At 39.1% G+C, this 24,514-nt stretch overlaps 1 protein-coding gene across 1 annotated transcript in view; it reads right to left on the minus strand.

The window, feature by feature from the left end:
- Nucleotides 1–24,514, minus strand: part of LOC121512981 (transmembrane protein 65-like) — a 71,666-nt gene that overhangs the window by 11,499 nt on the left and 35,653 nt on the right. Inside the window, exons 4-6 of the mRNA XM_041792426.1 lie at nt 21,259–21,326; nt 20,057–20,111; nt 11,809–11,851 (exon numbers count right to left, since the gene is read on the minus strand). Coding sequence (XP_041648360.1) covers nt 11,809–11,851; nt 20,057–20,111; nt 21,259–21,326 — 166 coding nt within the window. The remainder of the gene's footprint in view (nt 1–11,808; nt 11,852–20,056; nt 20,112–21,258; nt 21,327–24,514) is intronic.

Raw genomic sequence — 24,514 nt, forward strand, 5'->3', positions numbered from 1 at the left:
CTTTATTGTTAATCCTGGACAAAAATGAGCAATATAACTATTAATCATCTTTATCCTTCAACTACTTTTGAAAGATAGTGTCTTTTAACTTAACTGACTTAAATATATTCCACACAGCAAATTCCCAGAGTGAAAAAATTGGGAGTTAAACAAAAAAGAGTGAAAGAGTTAGATTTTCAGAGTACATTCACGCACTTAGACTCCAGCTAGTGTTTAGTGATGCTCCTGAGCAGTGTTAGAAAAAGTACTTCATTCACACGGTGTTGAGAGCAGTGAATCAACTCTGTTCCTGAGTTCATTCCCAACAGCTTTGTTGCCACGCCCCTACTGCCACTTCAAATCTAGGGAGTAGAGTTTTCCCATCATGCATTGTGTGTTTAGATGTATTTTAGATGTTTTTAGATGTATTTATATGTGTTTAGATGTTGCCTGTTGTAAAGTTACTATTGCTGTTTTTCATTTGCTCATGTTTCTGGTGAATTGTTGTTGATTTGATGTTAGATACATCTGCACCATGAGTGACACTGTCCACTGAGTTATACACTTCCCACACATGGCAAGGGCTGATTGGTTAAAAAGAACCACAAGCTGTCTGTCATTATGCTCATCCTGATGAGAGCACAGCAGCTTGGCCACAATGACCAATGAAAATTGGTAGGTTTAAGTGGCATGGTAGATTTTCATCTTGTAGTGTTTAAAGTTGTTTGAAATATTACCTCTGTACAAGAAAATATATCTGTAAAATATTAACCGCGAACACCAAGAATGAGTTCATGTAACTCAAGATGGGAGTTAATTTTACTTTTAGTGAGAGTAGTATTTTAACTCCCATAAGAGTTTATTTTAACTCCTGATAAGAGTTAAGAATCAACTCCAAGAAAAGAGTTACTTTAACTCGGCTCTAGAGTTTATTCGATGGTCTCACATGTACACTCAGATTGAGTTGATTTTAACTCACACAGAGTTTATTCCAGTGACCTGAATTTGCTGTGCAGAATGCACTAAAATAGGTATAAGGTAGAAATACAGACATGACATTACAAGGTTAAAGTTAAAGAAAGAGTCTAAAATAAAATATGGGACCCCATTTTTATTCCTTAGAGTTCAATTATTCTATTCTCTAACTTTTGTCCCATTTTTTCTGACTTGGCTGAATGTAATAAAACTTCGGCAGACTCTTTGTGTCCTAGAAAGCTACTGAAGCATTGTGTCTATAAGGAACATAAATTACAGTACAGACTAAAAGCAGGAGCTTCAGCAGCAGCCGGCTGAATGGTCAGAATGACTCATGAGCTAAATCATGGACTTCACTGAGGATAATCTGCTTTCCTGCATCCGTCAAAACACTCAGAGGAAAATCTTACACATCCCCAAATATGAACCTTTACAAATACACATACACAGAAACTGAACAGATTGCTCACCACAGGCACCGATACATAAAACAAATGCACACATGGGAAATGTGTGCAGCAGAGATCAGTCAGTGTCTTCTGGTGGAGGCAAATAGGCATGCAGAGGGAGGATTTGTAAACAATCAGTGTGACATAATCACCACAATATTGACCAAAGAGACTCTGGAGGAGCATGCTGCAGTGACAGCTACATCTATTTGTGCTGTTCGATTACATGACGGAAGAAATTCCACTCCTGCAGTGAAGCTGGGGGTCTTTGGATGTCAGGGAGAGCTCTACAGTCTTTATGGGAACATGCATCAGCCCTGCTGTGTTTACTGTTGGTGTCTTTTAGCTCCTACTATTAGACACTCTTTTGTAACATAGCAATAAAGCTTTGATATAATAATTTTAGTTACATTTTGTTGTAGATTAGTTTTAGGCTTTTGGTTATATTGGAGTACGTGTCACAGTGTTCTTAAAAAGTGATGGTTTGCATATAAAGAAGAAAAGAGAAGTGGGGGATTTATTTTTGAAGTGATTCTGTAGAAAAGCTGTAATGCAGGAGAAAAAGCTACAACATGACTTTATGTCTTAATATGTCCTTTACTGATAAGTGCAACTCTGTGTAATTTATTCATATATGTTATTTAATGACAGCTTAGTGTGTGTAATACTTGTAGTGTGAGACAAAATTCCCTAAGGGGACAATAAAGTGTATTGTATCATATTTTAACATAACGTAATGAATCATATCATGTTCATTTTGAGATGATGCAGCGGATTTTACTGCTTTTTTATCCACTTCACACAGTGGGCTGTGTTTCCACTAAGGGGTGCAGTTTGGCATGGTTCAGTCCAGCACAATCATTTGTTTCCACTGGTGTACTTTGGGAAAGGTTCCAAAATAACAGATCCATACCTACCTTATGCTCAACGCATAAGGTAGGTATGACACCATCCTCCAAGTACCAGAAAAATCCTTTCCCTCCCCTCCTCTATTTCTTTCTTTCAGAAAATGTGTGCTAAAACAAGCTGTCTCAGATTTTCCCCTTATGATGTCATGTGTCACCTGAAATATTTGAGTCTGAAAAATTACCAGACCAGTCAGCGTGATTTGTGGAAAAAGAGGCAGTGGTTAGGGCTTTGTGTAGTTATATTGCAAATTGGTAAAAAAAGGTGGCGAGTGAAGTGTATAGCTCAGGTGAACTAGAGTGGCATTACCAGAACTGGACAAAATATCTTTAATTAAAGAAGTGCACAGAACCAAACTGAATGAGTTTTTATTTGGTAAAGATGCTTTTGTTCTTCTCTCAGCTGGCCTTGGCACGAGTTTCTGGCAGATACAGACCTGGTTTAGTTGTACTGCAAGCCGGTAAACAACAGTGAAGCAAATATCTCAGATGCAGCTACAGCCGCAGCTTTGATTGGAACTGTACATTTCTTTATTGAAAGAAGAGCTAAGAACTGCACTGAAATATTTTCTTAGCAGAAAAGTTGTTTTTGTTTTTCTTGGCCTGTAGTCAACCAAAGAAAAACTCTACGAGTGAAATTACACTCACACACTGACCAATCGATTGGCCTTTCAGGTAACAAAAAATAAAAAATAAAAAAAGAGAGGGTGAGAGAAAGAGAGACAAAGAGAAAACCCTTAATTTGATCTCAAAATCTGTTTAATCCATGACATGTTCATTATTGCACCCTTCTGGTTGTCCAAATGATCTTAAAAGTAACATAACAAAGTTTACGAAACATTATCAATTTTATTCAACCTCTTTATGTTGCACAAAAATAATAGCTGACTCAGAGATGATCAGCATGCACATGCCTTTAATCATTATGATTATGGCACCATAACTATTTAGCATTATCTAACCTACAAAATATCCTCAGATCATTGTTTTATATTAATTCATAATCACAAATATTAACAGGATCACTTGTTCCAGCGCTTGCTGTTATTTAGGGGTATATATATATCAGACAACATGCAGTGTTTATTTATCGAGCTGGTCTGGACTTAATTACCAGAAGACAGTCTTTTCTCTCTTCTCTTCTCTATTTGTCTGTAGCTCACACTAACGCTGACATGAACATCTTAATGAGATAATAAAGGGACTTCATACTGGCATTAGCTGGCTGGGTCATTAAACGGTCTGCAGGAGTTGAGACTGCAGACAGACGGCTGCAGAGAAGCTCTCAGCGCCACTTCACTACAAACATCCTGCATCTTCGTGTTGCATATAAGATATGTTGTTTCCAATTATTTGCAGCATAACCACTGTGAATAATAAGAATATAAAATGTTCTTTGTCACTTTGTGTGCCTCTCCATCTGGATTGCGCAGTGCTGGATTCTCCTCATTCAAGCAGGATCTTAGTCGGATGAGAGTGTAACCAACCAATCAACTGACAAGCCTCGGCAGGAGTGTGATTTAAAAACTGTCTCCATCATTAGTAGACAACAACAGTGCCTAGTGCCTACTAGTCAAGCTTACATTATGTAGTTTACTTACTGGAGCTGTGCATGGCCACTACGTCATTATTTTTGTCACTCTGATTGATGCATCATAATTGTGACAGACAGAACATTCGTCCAATCACGCTCTGAGAATTTTCTGAAAACTCCTGCCCATCCTAGACACTTTGCATGGGCAATATATTCAAGGAAATGGATATATGAAACAGTCTATCTAGTGTTTTTGGGTTAAATAACATGTTACAGAAGCAAAAACCGTACCAGCAGAGTCAGCAGGGGAGTGCAGTGCAGTACATTTGTGTGTGAACAAGACCCTGAGATACTTGAACTCCTACATTTGGGGCAAAGATTCAAACCTGGAGGGAGCAAATTACTTAAGGTTTTAAATTTCCGATCCAAACCAACAGCTCGGTGGAAACACACCATCAAACTGCAGCACTGCCACATGCACAAGGGTGTTTCTGTTTACACATCACTGATTTTTGTCAAAAATAATTTTCCTGGCTGATAAAAAGAGACTGAATATCTTTCCAGGAACTGTAAAACTAAAAGGTTCCCACTGGGCATGTTAGCAGCATGTTAACCACTCTCTTGAGCTTTTAATTTGGCTCGTTTAGATAAAAAGGAACAATTAAAACCAAACATGAGTACACAGAATGTAGATCTTGAACCTCATCCAAGTGAACAACTGAGAGCTTTGTCAGAATGAGTCTGAATCAAAGCCAAAACCAGGAAAACAACACACAAAAAACACTAATTTATAATAATAAAGGCAGACTCATAATTAAGACTGAAGAAGATGCTTTTAGTTAGTGAACTAAAGAGGAAAGAGGAGCTAAGAATGCATGTTACAGCTGCAGAAACAAGTCAGTGGCTTTAATAACTTTTAATGTATGGAAATAATTTGTCAAACAAAACTGTCAAAAAGTGAAGTGTTTTACCTCATTGAAAACCGTCAGCAAACTCCCACACACATTTACAAAAATCTATTTATTGGCAGTGTTTTAATGCTCAGATCATCATCAGGTGTTTCTGCAAGAGTGCACTGTCCTACTGAAAAGATAAACCCTCCCCACACCCAGTTACACATTTAATACTGGCCTCAACATTCAGTCTTTCAGACCAATGAGCAACAGAAGCCAGCATTTCATTAGGGTTGTCAGGAATTTGTTTTCTTCTTTTGATGGACTTTGATTTACTGCTGGTTTTATTGTTCATTCTCATACTATGTTGTATGAACTCCTCCTTTTACTTTCTTAAATACAGTGTCCCTTTTCCCCTGTATATTCACACCATCATTACTGGTGACCTTACATCACAACATCAGCCCCAAATCTTTCAAGATGAATCAGCTTCATCACCTCATCACCCTCTGACGAGAGAATCCGTCATCTCCTTGTCAGCCTCCCTCCTTGCAGTTTGATCATCTGTTTCATCTCATTATCCTCGGACATCATCAACCAAAATCCCCTATCACCAATGTCTGGACTTCACAGAGGGATAGATCCTGCTGCTGCTGAGGACAAACATCCTTAGATCAGCCTATCTGCCCACAAAGTTCAAGTGCCAGACTCTCTGACAATAATTCATCTATCTTCTCATCTGCAAACTAAATACAGAGAAGTACATAAATACAATTCTGGACTCTAGAAAGACTCAGAAAAAGAAGCTCTAGAATAAGTTCAGGCAAGAAGACAAGGAAGATAGATGATAGATGATGGATAGATGACGATTTCACTCTTAAATAGCCTGTCACTCAAACACTCACAGGAGTGCTCACTCAGCAACCGCAGTTGCAGCTGCTTTTGATAATATGTTTGGGACGCTGAAAATAGAGATAAAAAGAACATACATGTCGTCCTATGTGACATGCGCGAAACATGGCAAAAGCAATGACAGACTTCTGTGTGCTGTCTCCCGTGCACGAAGGTGTGTCCAGCATTGGTGATGTTTGTGTCACTGTGTTTTGACAGAGCCGTTTACAGTGAAATGCCCATTAAACTTGGTTGCTTAGTTAGTTTGTGCTGTTTAAGGCAGAATCAGGAGAACTACTTTAGTTGAAGTTTTATTTCTGTTCATCTTGAGTCTCAGATATTTAGAATCATAATTAAGCTCTGAACTATAGCTAGATTTTTTTTTTGCATTTGAGAATCTTTTGTTGTTGTTAAATAAAGCCCTTTGTCAGGAGTATCTCAGGAAGCCATCCTGCAAACTGGCTGAGTAATAAGGAGAATCAGTCTAAATTTATAAGCTATTTCCTTTTTGCACTGTGGAGCTCAGAGTCAGCAGGTTATTTTTCTGCTGCTTATTGCCCTCAAAAATGCAGATGACTTTGGCTGTACTGTTAAAAATACATGTAAGCATGTAATACACATGTAACCCAAAGACATTACTGTAAGTTTGTCATTAGTGTATGGCTGTATTTGAAAACAAAACAAAAGAAAACAAAACCATATATCCTTCAGTTCTGATAAAAATCAAATGTTTTGTCAGTTTGTACAAAAATAGACTACCAATATTAAAAAAAAAATTGTAGTCCATGATAGAATTGGTGTTTTTAACAGTGGAAAAAATGTATATTAAATATCGGTATCAGCCAAAATTTGTTTCAAAATATCGGCATATCGGATATTGGCAAAAATCCAATATCGTGCATCCCTACCTCGTATGTCTCTCCACCACCCCATCACCACCCATCTTTGCAGAAGCCTAAGCCATCAAGTTCTCGGCCTTCCAGTCTCTGTAATTCTCCAAGCCACCATCAGTGTCTGAGCACTGATGACCACTCTCACAGACTGTTTATCTGAGACAGAGTATATCAGAATGGAAGTACTGTAATGTTTTAGATGTTTTATAATTCAACTTGCATTCATTAACAAAGTCTGACGGTTACATTCATGAAACAACTATATTGTAAAAATTACAGACAAAGCAGCACTTTTTAAATAAAACATAGAGAAAGATAAGAGGTTTAATCCAGGATTAAATTATGTATAGACCCGTTTTATGAGTGGTTACACTAATGATGGCTTACTTTAGCTTTGTTGACTTTAGCTATGGCTAACATAGCTTTGCTAGCTAATTAACGTTATAACATCAGCCAATGTAGCTAAGTAAACTTGAGCAAAGTGAACTTTAGCAAACATAGCTAAAGCTAACATAGCTACATGGAGTGTGTACCCAAATAGCTTACCTAGCTGCTTTGTGAGCTTAGCTTTAGCTACATTTAGCTACGTTAGCTATGCAACTATGTACTTAGAGAATGTATCTAAAAAAATACTTTTGTTAGCTTAACTTTAGTTACAAAGTGCCGTTATCTATGCAGCCCACACAGCTAACAGCCCTACATGAGCTATGTTCGCTGTGTTAGAATGTTTTCATTAAGGATAAGCTTTTTTTGCTACAGATGGTTGACTCGACTTTATTAAATGTTTTGTAATCAGGTTTTCCAGGCCATGTTTTTTTAACTTTTGATATCCTAACCTTTTCCTTAACCCTTTCCCTAATCCTAAATGGAGGTTAAATTTGATTTTATTTTGTACGTTTTAGTGTGTATTTCTATTCTGAAGGAGACAGCATCTCAGATGAGAGTGGTGGCCTTCATAGATGTACAGTCTTCAATCAGACCCCTCTCATGTCTGGACTCCATGGGGAGATTTACACTGATGCAGCATGGACCAGTCATTCCACGATCTCAAAAATCAGCCCATGGAGTCCAGGCACCGAAGACCTTCTGTCAAGATTAATTTCATTCCTATATCCCAATCACTATATTTGTAATTAATAATTCTGCTTTAAATTTTCTCTCCTGATTGAAAAAAAGTCCTGGTTCAAAGTACATGGATTCACTGTTCATGCTTTTAGAGATTTATCACACAGAAGGAAGAATTGTTGGCTAAACCAACTGTCACCTTCCAGTAAAATGCAATCCTAAAAGCTTAATGACACTATCTAGCCATCACATGGCAGCAACCAAGGATGCATGATATTGTTGGCTTGATATCAGTATCAACAGATACAGTATTAGCTTAAAAATGGAATTTACAACTAGTATTTTGGCTATAAAATATGCCTATATCAGCTGTAGATAGTGTCTGTATGACCAAGTAAGCTATGAAGTTTTAGGCCTGCTCCCTATATAGCCTCCCAGCCTTCCTGATGAGCAACTGCCCTCAGCTGGGAACAGCCATTGCAGGTGCACCAAGTTCCCCAACAAACAGGTCGAAATTGACCAAGTTTCGTGTGAAGAAAATCACCAAATTACAAACAAATCTAGCCATTCGTAACAGTTTAAAACTAAAACTAAATATAACTATCAGCTATATTCCATTTGTAAATAGCAGCATATCAGATAATGACAAAAATCAATTATCTTGCATCTCTAGTAGACATGGTTAAATATGATCTGCTGAAGTACAAACTGAGTAACAGAATAGAAAAGAAACGTGATTTAAGTGACTTTAAATGTACCATTGTTGTTGCTGCTATCAATAAACTGGGATTTTAACAAATACCAATCTCTAAGGTTCTCAAAAATGGTCCGAAAATATGAAAAAATATCCAGTGTGTGTCAGGTCTCTGGGCCGAAATGGCTTGTTGATGACAGAGGTCAGCTTGAAAGAAGTGTGACCACACTCCTTTCAAGCTGATAGGAAGGCAACAAAACTCAAATAACCACTTGTTTGAGGTAAGGAATGTTGCTCCTGTCAGCTGAGAACAGGAAACTGAAGCTACAATTCTCACAGGTCCACAAAATTGGAAAATAGAAGATATCTGGTCTGATGAGTCTACATTTCTGCTACGGTGGGGAACAGGAAAGCCTGCAAAACTATCAACAACCATGCCAGGTTCAAAGTCACTTAAATCACCTTTCCTCCCCATTCTGAGGCTCAGTTTTAACTTCAGCACACCATTTTGACCATGACTACATCCCTAAATGTGTCACTTGCTGCCGTGTGATCAGTTGATTAGACATTTGTGGTAATGATCAGTTGAATAGGTATATCTAACTAATTGATCAGTGACTGTAACTGCATAGCAAGTATTTAGCAAGCAGTGTGGTGTGGAGCTGACTACAACGACTTTACAGGACTAATACAGCTGGGATCTCCTAATCAGAGAACTTTTAAGCAAAGTTTAGACAGATCTTAACAGAGAATTTTCCACTTTACTTACTCTTCTGACTTCCATATTAATCTAAAGACAACAACCCTGTTCATGTTTGCCTTTCCTTTTTGAAATAAACATAAGAATGCAACTGTTGCATTGCCAACACCTGCAGGAGTCTCACTGAGACCATGCTTTAGACAAACAGCCTTCACACTCACAGGTGGACATCCATCAACACATAAAAAGCCACCCTCTCCTGTCTGCTCTAATCCAGTCTCACCTTGACAAACTGGTCACAAGGGCCCAATGATCCAATTATGATTGAGTGGCAATAACACACACACACAGACACACACACACATGCAGAAGCAAAACTGAGTGTCTCTTCTGAGAGCTTTTACAAAAGCCAGAGAAACTCAGCTAATCCATCACACTAACACGAGGTAATGAAACCAACGTGTTTGCTCCACTCTATTTATTACTTCATCTGTTCTGCTGATGCTCTATGTATTTAAATCTAATCCCACAAAAAACAACAGCGTGCTTGTAGCATGCAGTAAGAGGCCACTTTAATCACCCTGAAACAGGTTAGGAGGCTAATTGTGATCCCTGCAGCCACCAGGAAGGGCTGAAGTGGAAAGCAATCATAAATCAGCTGACTGAAACAGAGAATAAACCAAAATCCTTTGAATCGAACCAGGAAAGATCAATGTTTTTTCACACTACATGAAAAATAGGCTCCCACTTCTCTCAGATCATTATGTTTTTATCGATCTAACCAGCTTCACTTTTGGCTGTGAGCAGCTTGTAAAGAGACCAGGGGTTGTATTTATCAAGCTTTTAAGATAAAAGGGTTGGTCCTAGTGGCAAAAATTCTGGGAAAACTCTTAGAATCATGTCATTTCCCAAGAGCCCACCCCAAAGATATAACTAGGGAGATCCTTGTAAAGACATACGTTATTATAAAAGCCCCTAAAAGAGCTCCTATGGCTTTGCGACTGCCTCGTTAATATTATTTATATTACAAAAATTAGTAATAAATTGGTAAATAAATATGGGTATTCAATACACGGAAGGATGCAGACAAAAAAGAATGCAAATGGGAGTCTTGATTGAGGATATTCTTTCTGAATCATAGTTGGCTGAACTGACAGATATTATTAGTGCAGACATTTCTGTTCATTCTGGACTTTTCTCAGCCTAAAATAAAGCTGCATGGTGATCCCTCTAAATGTGTTTTTCTTCACAGCTGTACAAATACTGATTGAAGGCTCTACACATGCTGAGCTATCTGTGGCTGAAGAGACGGCTGAACAAGGGAAGATATACTCTTAACATTTTTTAAGGTTTCTCACCTTCAAAGCTTTTTTCTCCTTTTTTAATTAACCAATCACAGCTTTGAAAACAATGTGCTTGTCTGGCAACAGGGTCAATCCAACCTCTTCTCTAGATAAATGTTCCGTTTTTCATTGTGTACAATTGTTCTGAGACAGTTTCTAAATCTCGAAATCACTTTAAAGCCATGACTCCAAGCTAGGATTTTTTTGGGCCAAGATAAGAGCACTCTGAGAGAGGTCTCAGATTTTTTATGAAAACAGACACTGGTGATGGTTGTTAAGATAATACTGGAGGAAAGGACCATGTTTTTAATTCTTTTACTGGAAACAAAAAATGAAGAAATGCAGAAGAGAAAAACTGGAAAATCTACTTGATTCTTGGTTGGTATTTATGAGGCAATTTAAATGAAATTGTATGTATTCAGGTCAGGTCAGGTATCTATGAGGCAAATGCCAGTTTGGCACTTTGCAGTGCCAACCCTGGTCCTGTACTGCTCTGGCCTCCTGATGGCCATCGTCCAGGCCTGCCAAACTAATTCCTCCAACACTCATGTAGTTGTCCCCGTCGTCCGGACCAGCCCACAGGGTCCTGGGGAGCCAGTATGCCATGACACCAGCAGACACATGGTCTTGCCAACGATACTCAGAAATGTGCCAAAGAGAAGCTGTCACAAAGGGGTTTAGCAAGCACCTCTGGCCATCAGCAAAAGTCCAGGCCTCACAGAAGTGTAGTAAGACTGGGAGAACCAAGGACCAAAGACTCTGACCTTTGTTCAGATGCTTTGACATCGGGAACACCACACTGGCTCAGCAAACCCATTGCCTTGTACGCAATTCTAAGTCTGCGGTTGAGCTCAGCCTCGCAGTCAGCAGTTCGATGGATTACGCTGCCGAGGTAGATGAACCACTCTACAACTGCCGTACAGACACAGATTCTATGGCAGCATCCAAAGCATCCACAAATCCCTGAACCAGTGATATAGAAGAAAGTCAAAATTTACAATTCTTTACCCCATTTTTAAAATAAAAACCACAGTCTATGTTTTTTGAATAACCACTACATCTTAAAGTACTAGCGAACGTAGAAAAACTACATCTATTGCATCCTTATCACCATAATAATTTTATAATGACTCTTAGTACCTGGTGTCAAGCAGCAGGATGGTTGACACCAATGGTTGATGGTCAATTTCCAAAAACAAAAGTCCTATTTTCGGGTTAAACTAAATAAGCAAGAGCAGTCTCTCACAGCAAGGCTGTTCATCCTTGGCAGGATGGGCCACTAAAAAACATATGGAGCATGAATTAAGAGCATACTTCTTCAGGCACCATTACACCACTGCCTGAGTGGAAGTAGCTGTAATTGCATGGTTCAACTTCTAAAACACTGAGCCATTTCCAAACCTGCCATAATTTGCAGAAACCTTAACAAAAATCCTGCGTGTCTGTGCTCATGTTTTGTAGGTTGTGTATGTGTGTGGATTTCTTACCCCAGTCCTGCCAGATCAGACACCAGGTTGCCAAGGGCAGCAGCTGCAGAAAAAATTGTAAAAGGAGGGAGAGACATGATTAGAAAATGAGTTAGGAAATTGAGGTTTGTGTCGAGGACGGCCAGAAGGTAGACAGCAGAGATTGTGTTTTAGTGGAGACTTGAAGTTTTTCATCATGTGAAACACAAAATACAACACGGTCTTTCATGTACCACTCAGAGGCATGTCACTGCTGGCAGAACATTCTGCTGCAGTCGCTTTTAACACATTAACAAACTAATTTTCTTCATAATGGATGGAAATAATTCCAGCCATGCATTTAATAACAAGATAGCTGAAATGACTGTACAGAGGGAGTGCACTGGGCAAAGTCTAGGCACACCACATGCACATCAGAGATATTACAAATGATGGTGTGCTCTATATATTTCTTGAAATCTCTTGTGTCCTTCACAGGCTACGGTAGTTAAACTAAAGCTTTCGCTCCCTCTCTTGAGATGAGAACTGAACAGAGACACGCTCTTCAATCTTCTCCATGTCTTCCTTTGGTAAAGTGGCAGGCACAAAGCTGGCTTTTTGACCATTACAACTTTGTATTCTACCACAAAGCCTCAGTATCATGTGGAAGTTTAAAGTAAACACAAACCCTTGCTTGTTTATCAGGATATTCAATCCCTGGGCTAATTAAGGATGCAGACGCACTGTTCAGGTCTTGCTCCCTGAATTTCCTGTTTAATTAGCATACTAAAAGCAACATTTAAGAACCCTTTGAGAGGAGGGTGAGGGTGTGATAGGATGCCTAATAAAAGGATGCAGACCTGTGTGGTATTATCCTTGAGAATAGACCAGAATGCAGCAGGAGAGGACTTTGGATACTGAGCATTACGGAATCTGCTGTTTTTTTGTTCTTTTACCGTAGTGGCTCCTAAAGAGAAAAATGACGATGCATTAGTTCTCCTCTCTCTCGTCCATGACCCTGAGTTCAGAGTATTACTGCAGCTGCCGCAGTGGCACAGCCTCCCTCAGGGGAACACGCGCAAAGCAGCAGTGTGCCATCTCTGAGAACGCACAACCTCCATCATGCTCTGGAAGGTCTTTGCTGCTTAAACCCGAGTAAGTTTCTGCAGCAGTAAGGTTGACATTACACTTCCTGCCTATGACAATCTATAGTTGGACTTTCAGAATTCATACACCCACATTAATAATCCCTGAGAGATTCAGATAAGACTTAAGGGTTGCAGTATAATTACAAAAAGTGTGTGTGTGATTCAGTGAAGTGTTGTTAGCTGGCCTTTAACCTGGACCTTGTTATACAGAGACAGCCCTGCTGACAAAAAGTCATCAGTGTTAATAAGCTGCTGGTTTATGCGGTGTTAGGCTCCATCAGGCGTGTTAGCTTGTTGCTCTTTAGAGGCACTGTGAATTATTTTGTCATGAGGTCAGAAAGAGGTAGGATGTGGGCAGCTTTCTAATTCTTCTGCCAATTAGTCAGAGCCAAAACACATAAAGCAGATCGGAGCTAAATAAGGAGATTAATCTGGTGTTTTCAACAAGATTGTTTTCACTGGGCTGGATCCCAGGATTTTTCATGTACCTCATTACAAGGAATAAGAATGCAAATAAATCGGCACAGTATGGATCGTAAGACTGCTTCAGATTTGACTGGTTTTCTAAACTCAATGCTACTTGCAGCTGAAGTCTTAAATTATTCAAGTGATTCTGAAGATGAAGTCAATTTTGTGTTTCATTGTTTATTATTAGAAGATTTAGAAGGAATCTTTTTGTTGTGTCATGACTTGAGACTATTTGACAAACCTGGCCTGTTTTGAAGGTTCTCCTTTTCTGTGGATGATATATTTCTAAATTTGGGACAAAACACAACAAATGTACAGTCATGTGCTTCAGTTTCAGGCATGTTGGGTGCTAAGGGCTCATCATGTGACACAGCCAGGGCTGGAGAGAAGGGTGAGGTTGGCCAGAGAGAGAGAGAGAGAGAGAGAGAGAGAGAGAGAGAGACCACCAGCTGTTTGCAGGTCCTTGGAACATTTACAGCACAACTAAAGGCTTATGAAAACCCTCCTACCTGCCCAGACAGTACCCTAGGCCTCAGGTGAAGTGCTTCTTTTTTCATCCTTGTTCCTCAACCTTCAAGCAGGTTGAAAGACCAAAGTTTTATGGATGAACTACAGTTAGTTACTCCACTGAACTTGAGGAGAATGTTTTTTTTTTGTTACTTCAAACACCTATTCAGGGAACCACCCTGAATACCTATTGTTGAGTTAGAAGAATTGATTCTACTTTAAAAAAGGGTTAAAAAACACCAGTTTGTAGAAAAGATAGATGAAACTTAGTTTTACTGTTACTTTTAAAAATACATTTGGCATATAACTGATATATCATCTAAAGAAATACCAACCCTATCTAAGTCAGAGCAAACCCATCTCCCCATCTCCATTTCTGGAGACATGCCTCAGAACAAGACTGACATGAGTCATCACCTCAGACCTCAAGTGGGGCTCAACTTCAGCCTCCACATCAAAAAAGCATGGCAGAGGATGTACTTCCTGTGGCAGCTGAAGAAATTCAACCTGCCAAAGACGATAATGGTGCACTTCTATAAGTCCATCATAACTCATCCATCAGTCTGGTACGTTGCAGTCAGAGGGAGAGAAACAGGCTCTATCTGCAGATAGAGTGATCGGCTGCAATCTAAAATCCATCGCTCCACAACCTGTGCACTTCTGGGACTATGAGGCATGCGGAGGAAATCATGGGCATCCCCTCTCACCCCACACATGGACTTTTTCCCCTCTGGTAGAAGGCTGAGGTCCATGAGGACCACAACCTCCCAACACAAGAACAATTTCTTACCCTCTGCTGTCAGCCTCATGAACAGTACTCCAGCCCCCTCCCCTCCCACACAAACTCTCACTGGACTCCAGAACCAGTACACAAAGATAATGCATGTTTATTCAGACTTCATGTGTTACATTTACTCGCAACAGACTTCTCTTCTGTTTACAACTTCCTTTGGAAAACTGCACTATACCTATAAACCAGTATACTTGCACATTTGTACAGTTTGTAATTAATATTTTATTTTGTCGCTTTATTTGTCTATAATAATCTAATGAAGTTTCTGGCCTCTTAAATGTTTATTAGCCTCTGGATATTTTTATTAGGTTCTAAGTATTTTTATTAGCCTCTTAACATTTTGATCAGCCTTTTTATATCTTTATTGGCCTCTTAATGATAAAAAAATGCACTTGTCAATAAAACATAATTAGGATTCTGATGAGTCATCAAATCTTACAAACAAATATTAAATGTTATCAATTTGACAGACAAGCCTCAAAAGGTACTTAGAAACAATAGTGATCTGTATTTGCAGCTGTTCGTAAGTCAGACTCTGGCCACAGTCTCCTGGCAATTATGGCTAATGCTGAAGAGTTCAGAGTAAAGATGATTAAAACAAAGATCACATAGTATTAAAAATAATGTACTGTCTTTTTACATCAAACCTTTGTACAAGCCCTTGAGGAGGCACAAGTAATAGAGAGCCCATCAGGCTCAATTATGTGGTCAAGCTCCTCAAATGTAATTACAAGACAAGGTCAGCAGTCTCTGCTTCTGATTCAGTCTACAGGTTAGTGAAGTAAAACCACACTCTTATTAAAGACAGGTTATCCTGAAACAATTCTAAACACTTAAATAAAACATCAAGTTAACTAAGCATTCAACTATGATTGTGGATGTTAAGTTAATATAAAATGTAATTAATTAAAACACAGTGATAAGTAGGCTGAGTCTTCAAAACAGAGAGAAAGTTTCTGTATTTCTTGATTGATTTTTACTTCCTTGTTAAAATCAAATTTGACAGCTCAGGCGTTTAAATTTCCTTTTCTGTTATTTTCTTCCTTAGATAACTTTTTGATAGATGTCTGTGTCTCCAACAGCAAACTTTCCAAAACTTTATAGATCTGCAGCCAAAGCAGAGACACCGTCTTCTAGCGTTTGTTTTATTCAGCATCGTCTACTGGGGGATAAATGGGCTGTGAAACTACTGGAACAAAAATGGAGCAACTTTTTAACATAATCTATTGTTTTTGTCTGCGGGGCAAAGTTACCAACTATCGGTCACAATGATGGGTGTGTGTGAGAAAAGCTTCGACAAACCTGGAGCCTCTACTGCAGCTACATAACACACACGATTACACACAAGTAGAAATGAACATAGGCTGACTCACGGACAGGGTTTGCCACTTCAACATGGGTGTGTTTGAGATAATGTGTGCCTACATGTGTGTTTTAATGTGACAGCTGTGGCAGCAGAAAGGCTTAATGCATAGAAGGTGGGTGTAGAAACTGGTTTGGATACAAAAACAGCAGTGGATCTTATTTAAGAGGGAAAAAGCCAACTGGACGCATTTCTTCAGTCTCTGCTCCAAAGCTGCTATTAGCTTCTTCCTGTTGAGCTCGCTAACAAGTAAGCAAGCATGTGACACATCCAGCTATCAGTGATAACTGAAGGCAGATGACAGAATGACACCTGCTGTGCTTCTACCTCTGGGTAATGCAGTAGTAAATCAATCTCTAACTGCATCATGGAGGTGTGTTAGTCTTACTTTGAGAAATTAGAGGATTATGTTTAGGAGAGGGGATCCATAGATCTTTTATTTCCAATATTTAGAGTGTGGTTTAGTTGGTTTCCCCTGAAAAGTAGCGTGTAAGAGACAAAAGGTCCATGGGCTGCAGCCATACACTAGTGTGTTCGTGCACGCTGTGATGAGTCCCTTTCTCCCAGTGCACCGACCCAGAAGCACACATACCAAACTGCTGCATCACAGCAAAGTAGCAGCAGCCTCCATTGACATGTTGGCTCAGTTATGCTTTGTTAAAATGAGAAGCCTGGCGCCTGTTTTGTCAGATTAATGGTAAACAACAAGTGAACATGCAAAGAGCCAATTAAGCAATGGAGGCATCAATTAAAGTGGTGGGGATCCTAACAAGCACAAGGAGCTACTCACAGGTGGAGGGGTCGACGAGAAAGTGATGACCACTATGGCCAAGAGGTTATTCTAAGACCATGAAGTAAGAGTGAAACTGATTGGTGCAAACACAGCAGTGCTTTGTAAGCTCATTGGTGCTGACATCTGACACAAGCAGCTGAGCTCACATTTGTTTTTTTACAACATGTGACTAAACAATGTGATGCAAGTACCACTGAATTGTTTATTCTGGATGTTACTAACTTTATAAAAGCTATTTGAGCTGTTTGATGGACTTATTACAACATCATTGTAAAAACTGAGTGAAAGTGATCTGGCTTGTGTAGATTAAGAAGAAGCAAAGCTCTTTGAGGGCAACTTCACAAAATCAGTGTGAATTAGTGAGTTAATCAAGTTAGAAATAATTTCTAATGAGTGTAATCCTATTTGGAGTTTTACCTCAGCTAACATTGTTATTGGTCTAACCCAGCAGGAAAACATTTTCTAAAATTACAGCCTGGATCTCCACAGAGCCAGCGGAGTCACATTTACCTCCTTGAAAAATCTGTGATTGGTTGACTTGACTGCAGGTTTGACACTGGTGCTAAATCAAAGCAGACTGAGTTTGATAACTGCAGGCTTTTGATTTACAGACCTCCATGAGACCCCACTGTCAGAGGAGTAAGAAACAAAACAACTGCTGTGAGCTGAAGTGAGATGAGGTCGTGTCTGTAGAAAAGAAACTCCTCTCTCTCTTTTTGTTCTGTAAGTGGCTCTGTGGTAGCTCTATAGATATTTTTACATCCCAAAGATCAGATGGATCTCTGCAGCTACAGTTAGTTGTCAAATCTGGATTGGGGAATCTCACTATGCCACTCAAAAACAACAGGCTCTGTCCATCAAACAACAAGCAATCCATCTGGAAAACTAATGCAGCCTGATAATCCTTGTCTCTATATCTTGAAGCAAGCCTGAAATAGCTCCCTGAATGATATAAAATCTAAGTTTTACATTTATTGTGAAGTCTGAATAGAAAAAAGTGCTAAACAACAAAGAAAAAGCTGTGAAAACGTGAAGACATATTTGTTTTCTGCACACAAAAGTAAAGGCTAAAAGAAACAAGTCAAGAATTTAAACTGGATTTCCCACATTACATTATCATAACTGATTAACAGTGTTGTTTGTGTTCTTTGTATTCGCTAAAAGACTGCAGAAAATGGTAATTTCTGTTGTCTTTATGAACATTAAATATGTAGACTGGGAGAATCCTTAATTCTTACATAATGCACATGTTTTTATCAGATACACTCAGTATGAACAAGTGATAACATCAACATGCAAATGTGCCTCTGAGCTAACTGGATTTTACTAAACTCATTTAATCTGCTTGAGGAGTATTATAATATTTATGAAATTATCATTATCTTAGCCAGTCAGTGTCTCTTTGTTTCTGCATATTTTCACTAATGTTATCTCATTGTGTTGGTTTTTTCAAATGAGTGTCACAGCAGGAGCCAGAGAGCAACTTTATCATTAAAACTTCATTATGAGACTATTTATCCCGCTGACAGTGATTGAAAATGACTTGTTTTTGTTCTTTTTTGTGGGAGTTGAGAGCCCTCTATAATTTAAAAAGGAGGCATGTGTGAAGACTTGTCAGAATTTTCTCTTCAGCGCATTTAATGTTCAGTAAAATCAAACTACAGCTGTAACCTTAAAAGAATATTGGATTGGACTCACAGATGTTCTCAACACACACAGAGGATAAATCAAATGGGAGCATGTCCAAATATGCCCTCTTTCAGCTAGTTACTACAGCCTTTTCCTGTTGACTGTAGCTAACAAGTTAGCAAGCAACTGGCTGCTTAGGCTCCATGCACACATGAAAATAGATCTGTGTGTTTTAAACTTTACAGCTGTCTCTGTCCTCATACTAACATGCATCTGTTATGTTTGGAGTGGACAATGAAAAACCAAACCACTAGAGGCCGCTGGCTCTCACTGAGCTTCACAACTACTTTGAAGCTGCACCATCTGTCCTAGACTGAAGACAGAATGGTCCACACTCTGCTCAGCTGGGCACCAGTAGTTGTCAGTCCTTGAGCCCAGGTGAGCTAACAACATTGATATGTTTGTATTTTTAAACAAATCACTCAGTATTTAGAAATATTTCCTCAGGAAAATGTTTCTTTTTCTTTGTGTTTTGCTACTCTAGGAAGAACCAGTGACTACATAGCTCAACACTACTCCCATGATTGGTGGTGGTATTGCAACATTTGATCTGTATCCATAAGCTTTGAGAAAACAGACAAATAACAGACAAAACTAGAAAAGCACCCAGACCACGCAGACCTCTGCCATTAGCCCTATCTCCCAATAGTGAAGAATCCTTTAAAAACATTCCTGGATCCAGACGGTGATTCGGATCACTCCCAAAATCTAATTCGCAGACTACTCCCTCCCCAGTGGGGTGGAGACATGGTGAGGCAAAGCACTGGCTTAGCTACGTGTGGACTCATGGCAGAAGTACCCATGGTCTCATTGGATGACTGAAAGTCATGGCAGAGGGTGAATTTTCCTCTATTCCTCTCAGCATTGTGAGTATTCTTGCTACAATTCACTGTCTATCTCTCTGTTACGGTCCGACTCGTCTCTTCGACCGGGCGTGCATCTTTCAAAATCTATAAACTCCAAAACTTTGAATAGAAACGCACTAAAAACATGCTGCTGGGATTGAAGTTACTCATGTCTGCCACCTCCTCGTGTAAAGTGGTAACAGCGCAGACCTCCACCATTAGCCCTATCTCCCAATAGTAAAGAATCCTTTAAAAAATTCCTGGATCCAGATGGTGATCTGGATCAGTCCCAAAATCTAATCAGTTCTTCCTTATGCCATTTCCTGAACTTTTCATGAAAATCCATCCATGACTTCTTGAGTTATGTTGCTAACAAACAAACAAACGAACAAATAAACGAACAAACCCACCTGATCACATAACCTCCTTGGCGGAGGTAATGAACGCAAATTAGGGACAGGTAAGTCCGTCCATAACCACATGGATTTCAAACTTAGAGCATAAATGAACTAACTACAGAAATTCTGAGATTAATCACAAATATTTTTTTTTTTACTGCCCTAATTACATCATTAACATAAATATAAGGGACAAAAAAAATCATCATCTCTGGCTCATTCTTAAGTGACTGTTCATTATTTCTAATTAGATATTAAAATAATTCAGATCATGAGAGGCTCTTACCTGCCATAGTTGAAATGCCAAGGATCACTCCAATGGATAACTCGATCTGTGTGCCCTGGAAAACACACACATACACAGTCACAATCACAAACACACTGAGTCATTCTATAATCCAAGCCCTCACTGCAAGCTCAGTATTAGCAATGGCAAATAAAAAGCACCTGAGCTCTTTAGAGAGAAACACACAATATGACTTAAACAACCAATACAGACGTTGCCATCAGTTATAGCTTTACAAATGAATTATTTAAAATGCTAAAATTATCTCATTGCTTTTACACAGGAAACAATAAGCCTAATCAAATTGGCCAATCTTTTCTCCCAGTCAAAGCCTACTTATCAGGTTAAACGCTTTGGAAACTCTCTAGAAGCTTCAGGTTTTTGAGCTGAAGCTTTCCCAGCTTTAGTGAGGACCTTTCATTTTGTACAGAATTGGAAAACAGCATAAGATCTTCAGGCAGGGTGCATAATTTCCCCTCACCCTTGGCTGAAAGAATAAAAGAAAATGCTCTGAATGTCAGAGTAAAGCCAGACTGTTACAGTCACTAACTGTAGAAATACATTTTCACCAATTCGCAGGATTTCTATGACTAAAACAGAACCAGACTGAAAGTCGGATTACTATTACTATTACTAATTTCTAATTTCATACCTCTACAGTCAAAGTCTCTCTATATATCCTGCTTATTCTAACTATTATCAATACAGAATATTGTTTATTTCCTGAGAGAGTTCAATTTCTTCATGTTATCTTTAGCTTTATTCTATCATTTGCTCCTTTTTTTAAGCTTTTGCTCACTCTACACTTGAAATACCATATTCTTGAAGAGGTCTTCATGAGAATTCATCATAGCTGTGTTAAAATGACTGCTGTGTGAATTATGCTAACATTTTCCTTCTGTTCCACTTTTTTATTTAAATAATTATTTGAAGTTCTTCACACAGACTTCACTTCCTGCAGCAAATAAATTAATACAATCATGCAGAAAGTTAAAAGAAAAAAAGAGAACAAAAGGACTCAGAAACAGAATGACTAGGGACTTTGAACATTGACAGAGACCAAAATGAAAATATATATCTCCCTTTCTCCCTTGATGCCTCCATCCTACATTACTATGAGAACAAACATTGTATTCTCCTCACACAGAATGAATCTGTGAGCTGCAGAGGAGCACAGCACTGCATGAGGCCGACAGACTTACAGCTAAGATCATTATGCAGTTGTCCAGGAATCCAAATCCAACGAAAGGGAGCGCGTTGTGCAGCAGAACTGTAAAATAAACAACACATCAGAGAGCATGCAGAGGAGTAATATAACATATTTGAACAATCTACGGGACACACATTGAATCTTGCATAGCACCAGTGTAACAGAATAAACACAGGACATATAAAATAAGATGCTAAATCAGCTGTGTGCTGAAAAGAAATTAGATAGAGTGAAGCTGCTTGAAATTAATGAAAGAGGTCCATAATGCTTTTAAAATGCTCCTGAGAAGATTACATTATAGAAACATGATACAAAAACATCACAAGATAAAGCAAAAGTAGACACTGGGTGAATCTGAAAGAAAAAAATCATCCACTGTTGCAGAAAGTGAAGTCTATGTAAAATTAATGCCAACATCAAAGCGGGAATTTAAGATTATATGGCCCACAAACTCTGGATGGCCTAATGAAGAATGGTGTGAACATGAGCATATGCAGTTAAAGGTGAGGAAAAAATAGATTTTCTGTGGTAACTATGCTTCCTTCTCATGTTGCCACAACGTTCTTTTCACACGTCTTAGGCTGGTCACACACTACAGGATTTTAAACCTGATCTGAGGCAAGATTTGCCTCCCCTGATGATTGCGGGGTCGTATCCCAAATAGAGCCTGGTCGCAAACGATTATTTGTCTGAATAATCCTCTAAGTGGTTTCAACAAGATTGTTTTAATGCTCAAAATCGGGTCGTAGCCTCCCAGACCCAGGATCATAAATATCAAACACATTTATTATTTATGATTCTAGGTCGTAGTGCCTCTGATGGAGTACCCAAAACAACCAATGAGAGCGAGCAGACGGGGTAGCGTCACCAGCCGGATCATATGTACTTTCACCACTCACAACTATAAACATAACTGTGCCTTCATTTCAGCCAGGATTTCATCCTGAGTCTTTCCCTTGTTTTGTGACTTTTGCTGCACCTGTAACACATGCCAGGGCAGCCTGTTGTGGAGAGACAGCAAGAGGGTATCGACAGACATACGTGCTTCTTTGTTTTTTTTCTGAAGTCACATGATCACCCGATGTCGTTGGCAGGTCAGCAGGCGTGTTGTCTCCGGTGATCTGACAGTTTGGCTGAGTTGTCTAGTGTGTGCGTTCAGAGGATTAAAGATGAAAATCTGATGTCTGTGGCCTCCCATCGTTTTAAAATCGTTTCAGATTTAAAAATTGTCTAGTGTGTGGCCGGCCTTACATCACAGGATAATCTGGCAAGATAATCATTAGAACCATCAAAAATCTGGTTAAGTTTTCCCTGAGAGGAGAATCTGGCCTGTGCTTGACTTGATTATCTTGCTGTTTGTACTGTCGGCTGATCTCAAGCAAACCCTCATCAGCTGACGCCCATCTGATTCACTCTAAGCACACTATTAACTTATTGCATTCATGCTGCCATATTTAGACTGCTGTAGCCTGGCAACGCATTGCTGCAAGTTACTTTTCGCAACCCTCCTCCACCCCAGCTCCTCCTTTATTCTGCTTCTGACTCAGGCAGTGTCATTCTTTTGTCACTGAAGTCTTCTCTGCTCCAGGCTTTTTGCTGCTGCTCTTCCTGCCTTAGGCTTTTCTTGTAGGCACAGGAACGTGTGCTGTCCCCGCTTGATGGTATTTATTTATTATAAATAACCACAACAAGTGAAAATTAATAACTGCTAATGAAGAAATATTTATAACCACAAATCACGTGTGTTTCTGGACAAAGTGGCCCTGACTGAACTGAAACTGACTGAACACAAAGAAATTAAATTAGTGTTAAATTAAGAAATCAAGTTCAGTTAAAACTCTGGCTTTACTTTCCCTATCCTCTTTCTCAGCTCTTTCCTCAGACTTCACTCTGTGTTTTTCTACTTTTTCCTTTCTGCTGTTTGCTGTTATTTTTAATGTGTAATGCTGGAAACAGGAATAGCTGTTTTTTTTGGTTAGGGCCCTTACGGTAGGCAGGTAGTATCTTCATTGTCACTACCTTTCTGTACAAAGTCTAGGTCTGTTGAAAGAGGCGATGATGCTTGGGCTTTAAGCACCATGTGGTAGAATAAGTAAGATAAAGAATGTCTATGGTGGGCAGTGAGAGCCAACATGGAGACGAGTGGCTCTGAGGCGCCAGAGCCCACCATTCAGATTTCCTGAGGTGTCATGAAACCAACAGGATGAAACACTGGTGAGGGTGAAGTAACCCCGTGATATCCTGGCTCTTGCTGCCCACCGGTTTATAGGACTGACTTGTGGAGGAAAATGAAAAGGGCTTAGAAGGGTTAGGGGTCCAAGTCTTTCCCTAAACTTGAACGAGTTTGTCTAATTTAAAGAGAAGTTTGGGCTCAGCACTGACCTTTCGCAACAACAGAATCAAATGTAAAGCAGCTACAAATACAGCTATCAGACTGTAAGTACTCCTCCACACAGTAATGGATTGGTCACCTCATATGAATACATAGATTCAGTGTTTGTAGATAAGATATATAGTGCAATGGCTTTGTAAAATTGTGTTTTTAATGTCGCTCAACGCCCCGGGAAAGTTCAGTTTATTCTAGTAAAAGTTCAAGAAAAGTTCAGGCTAGTTTGAATAAGATATCAGCAGAACGAGTTTGCCGCAAGCATAAATTCTGCTGTAAAAAAGTTATTTCTTCTCTTGAGCTCTTCTGCTCCCCTTCAGTAGAAATTTAAATTTCATTCTCACCGTTAGAGCCTCGGTACACAAAACACTCACTCATGTTGTAAGCACAAACTCTGCTTTAATGCTTCAGGGGTAGCTCTGATAAAGACTCTCTTACAGCTCTGACCTGAAGAAATAAATCCTGGGGTTTATTTTGGATGTTTGACTGCAGTAAAACAAACAATCACTCACTTACAGCATTAGTTTACTTGATTTGTCTCAGGTCAATGTAGTTTTCTTTCACATTTGGTGTCAATGAAACTAGTGAACTAGTATCAACGGGCTACATGACCACTTTGTTTCACGTTCAGCAAAGATTTTATTTTTCTTTTTACCATGAAGTAAACCTTTATGACAGGGGTTACCCTCAAATTATATTTCCCAATGATTACTCTTTATCTCTGCTGTATTCATCTGCTAACTACATTAACTTGCTTTGAACAATAAAATCCCTGATAATTAATTCCCTTTCATTTTTTTTTTTGGTCAACATAAATAGAAATAAAAATAAAAATGTCTTTTTTTCAAGTAGATAATAATCC

This window comes from Cheilinus undulatus, linkage group 8 (genome assembly GCF_018320785.1).
Source record: "Cheilinus undulatus linkage group 8, ASM1832078v1, whole genome shotgun sequence".
Taxonomy (NCBI): domain Eukaryota; kingdom Metazoa; phylum Chordata; class Actinopteri; order Labriformes; family Labridae; genus Cheilinus; species Cheilinus undulatus.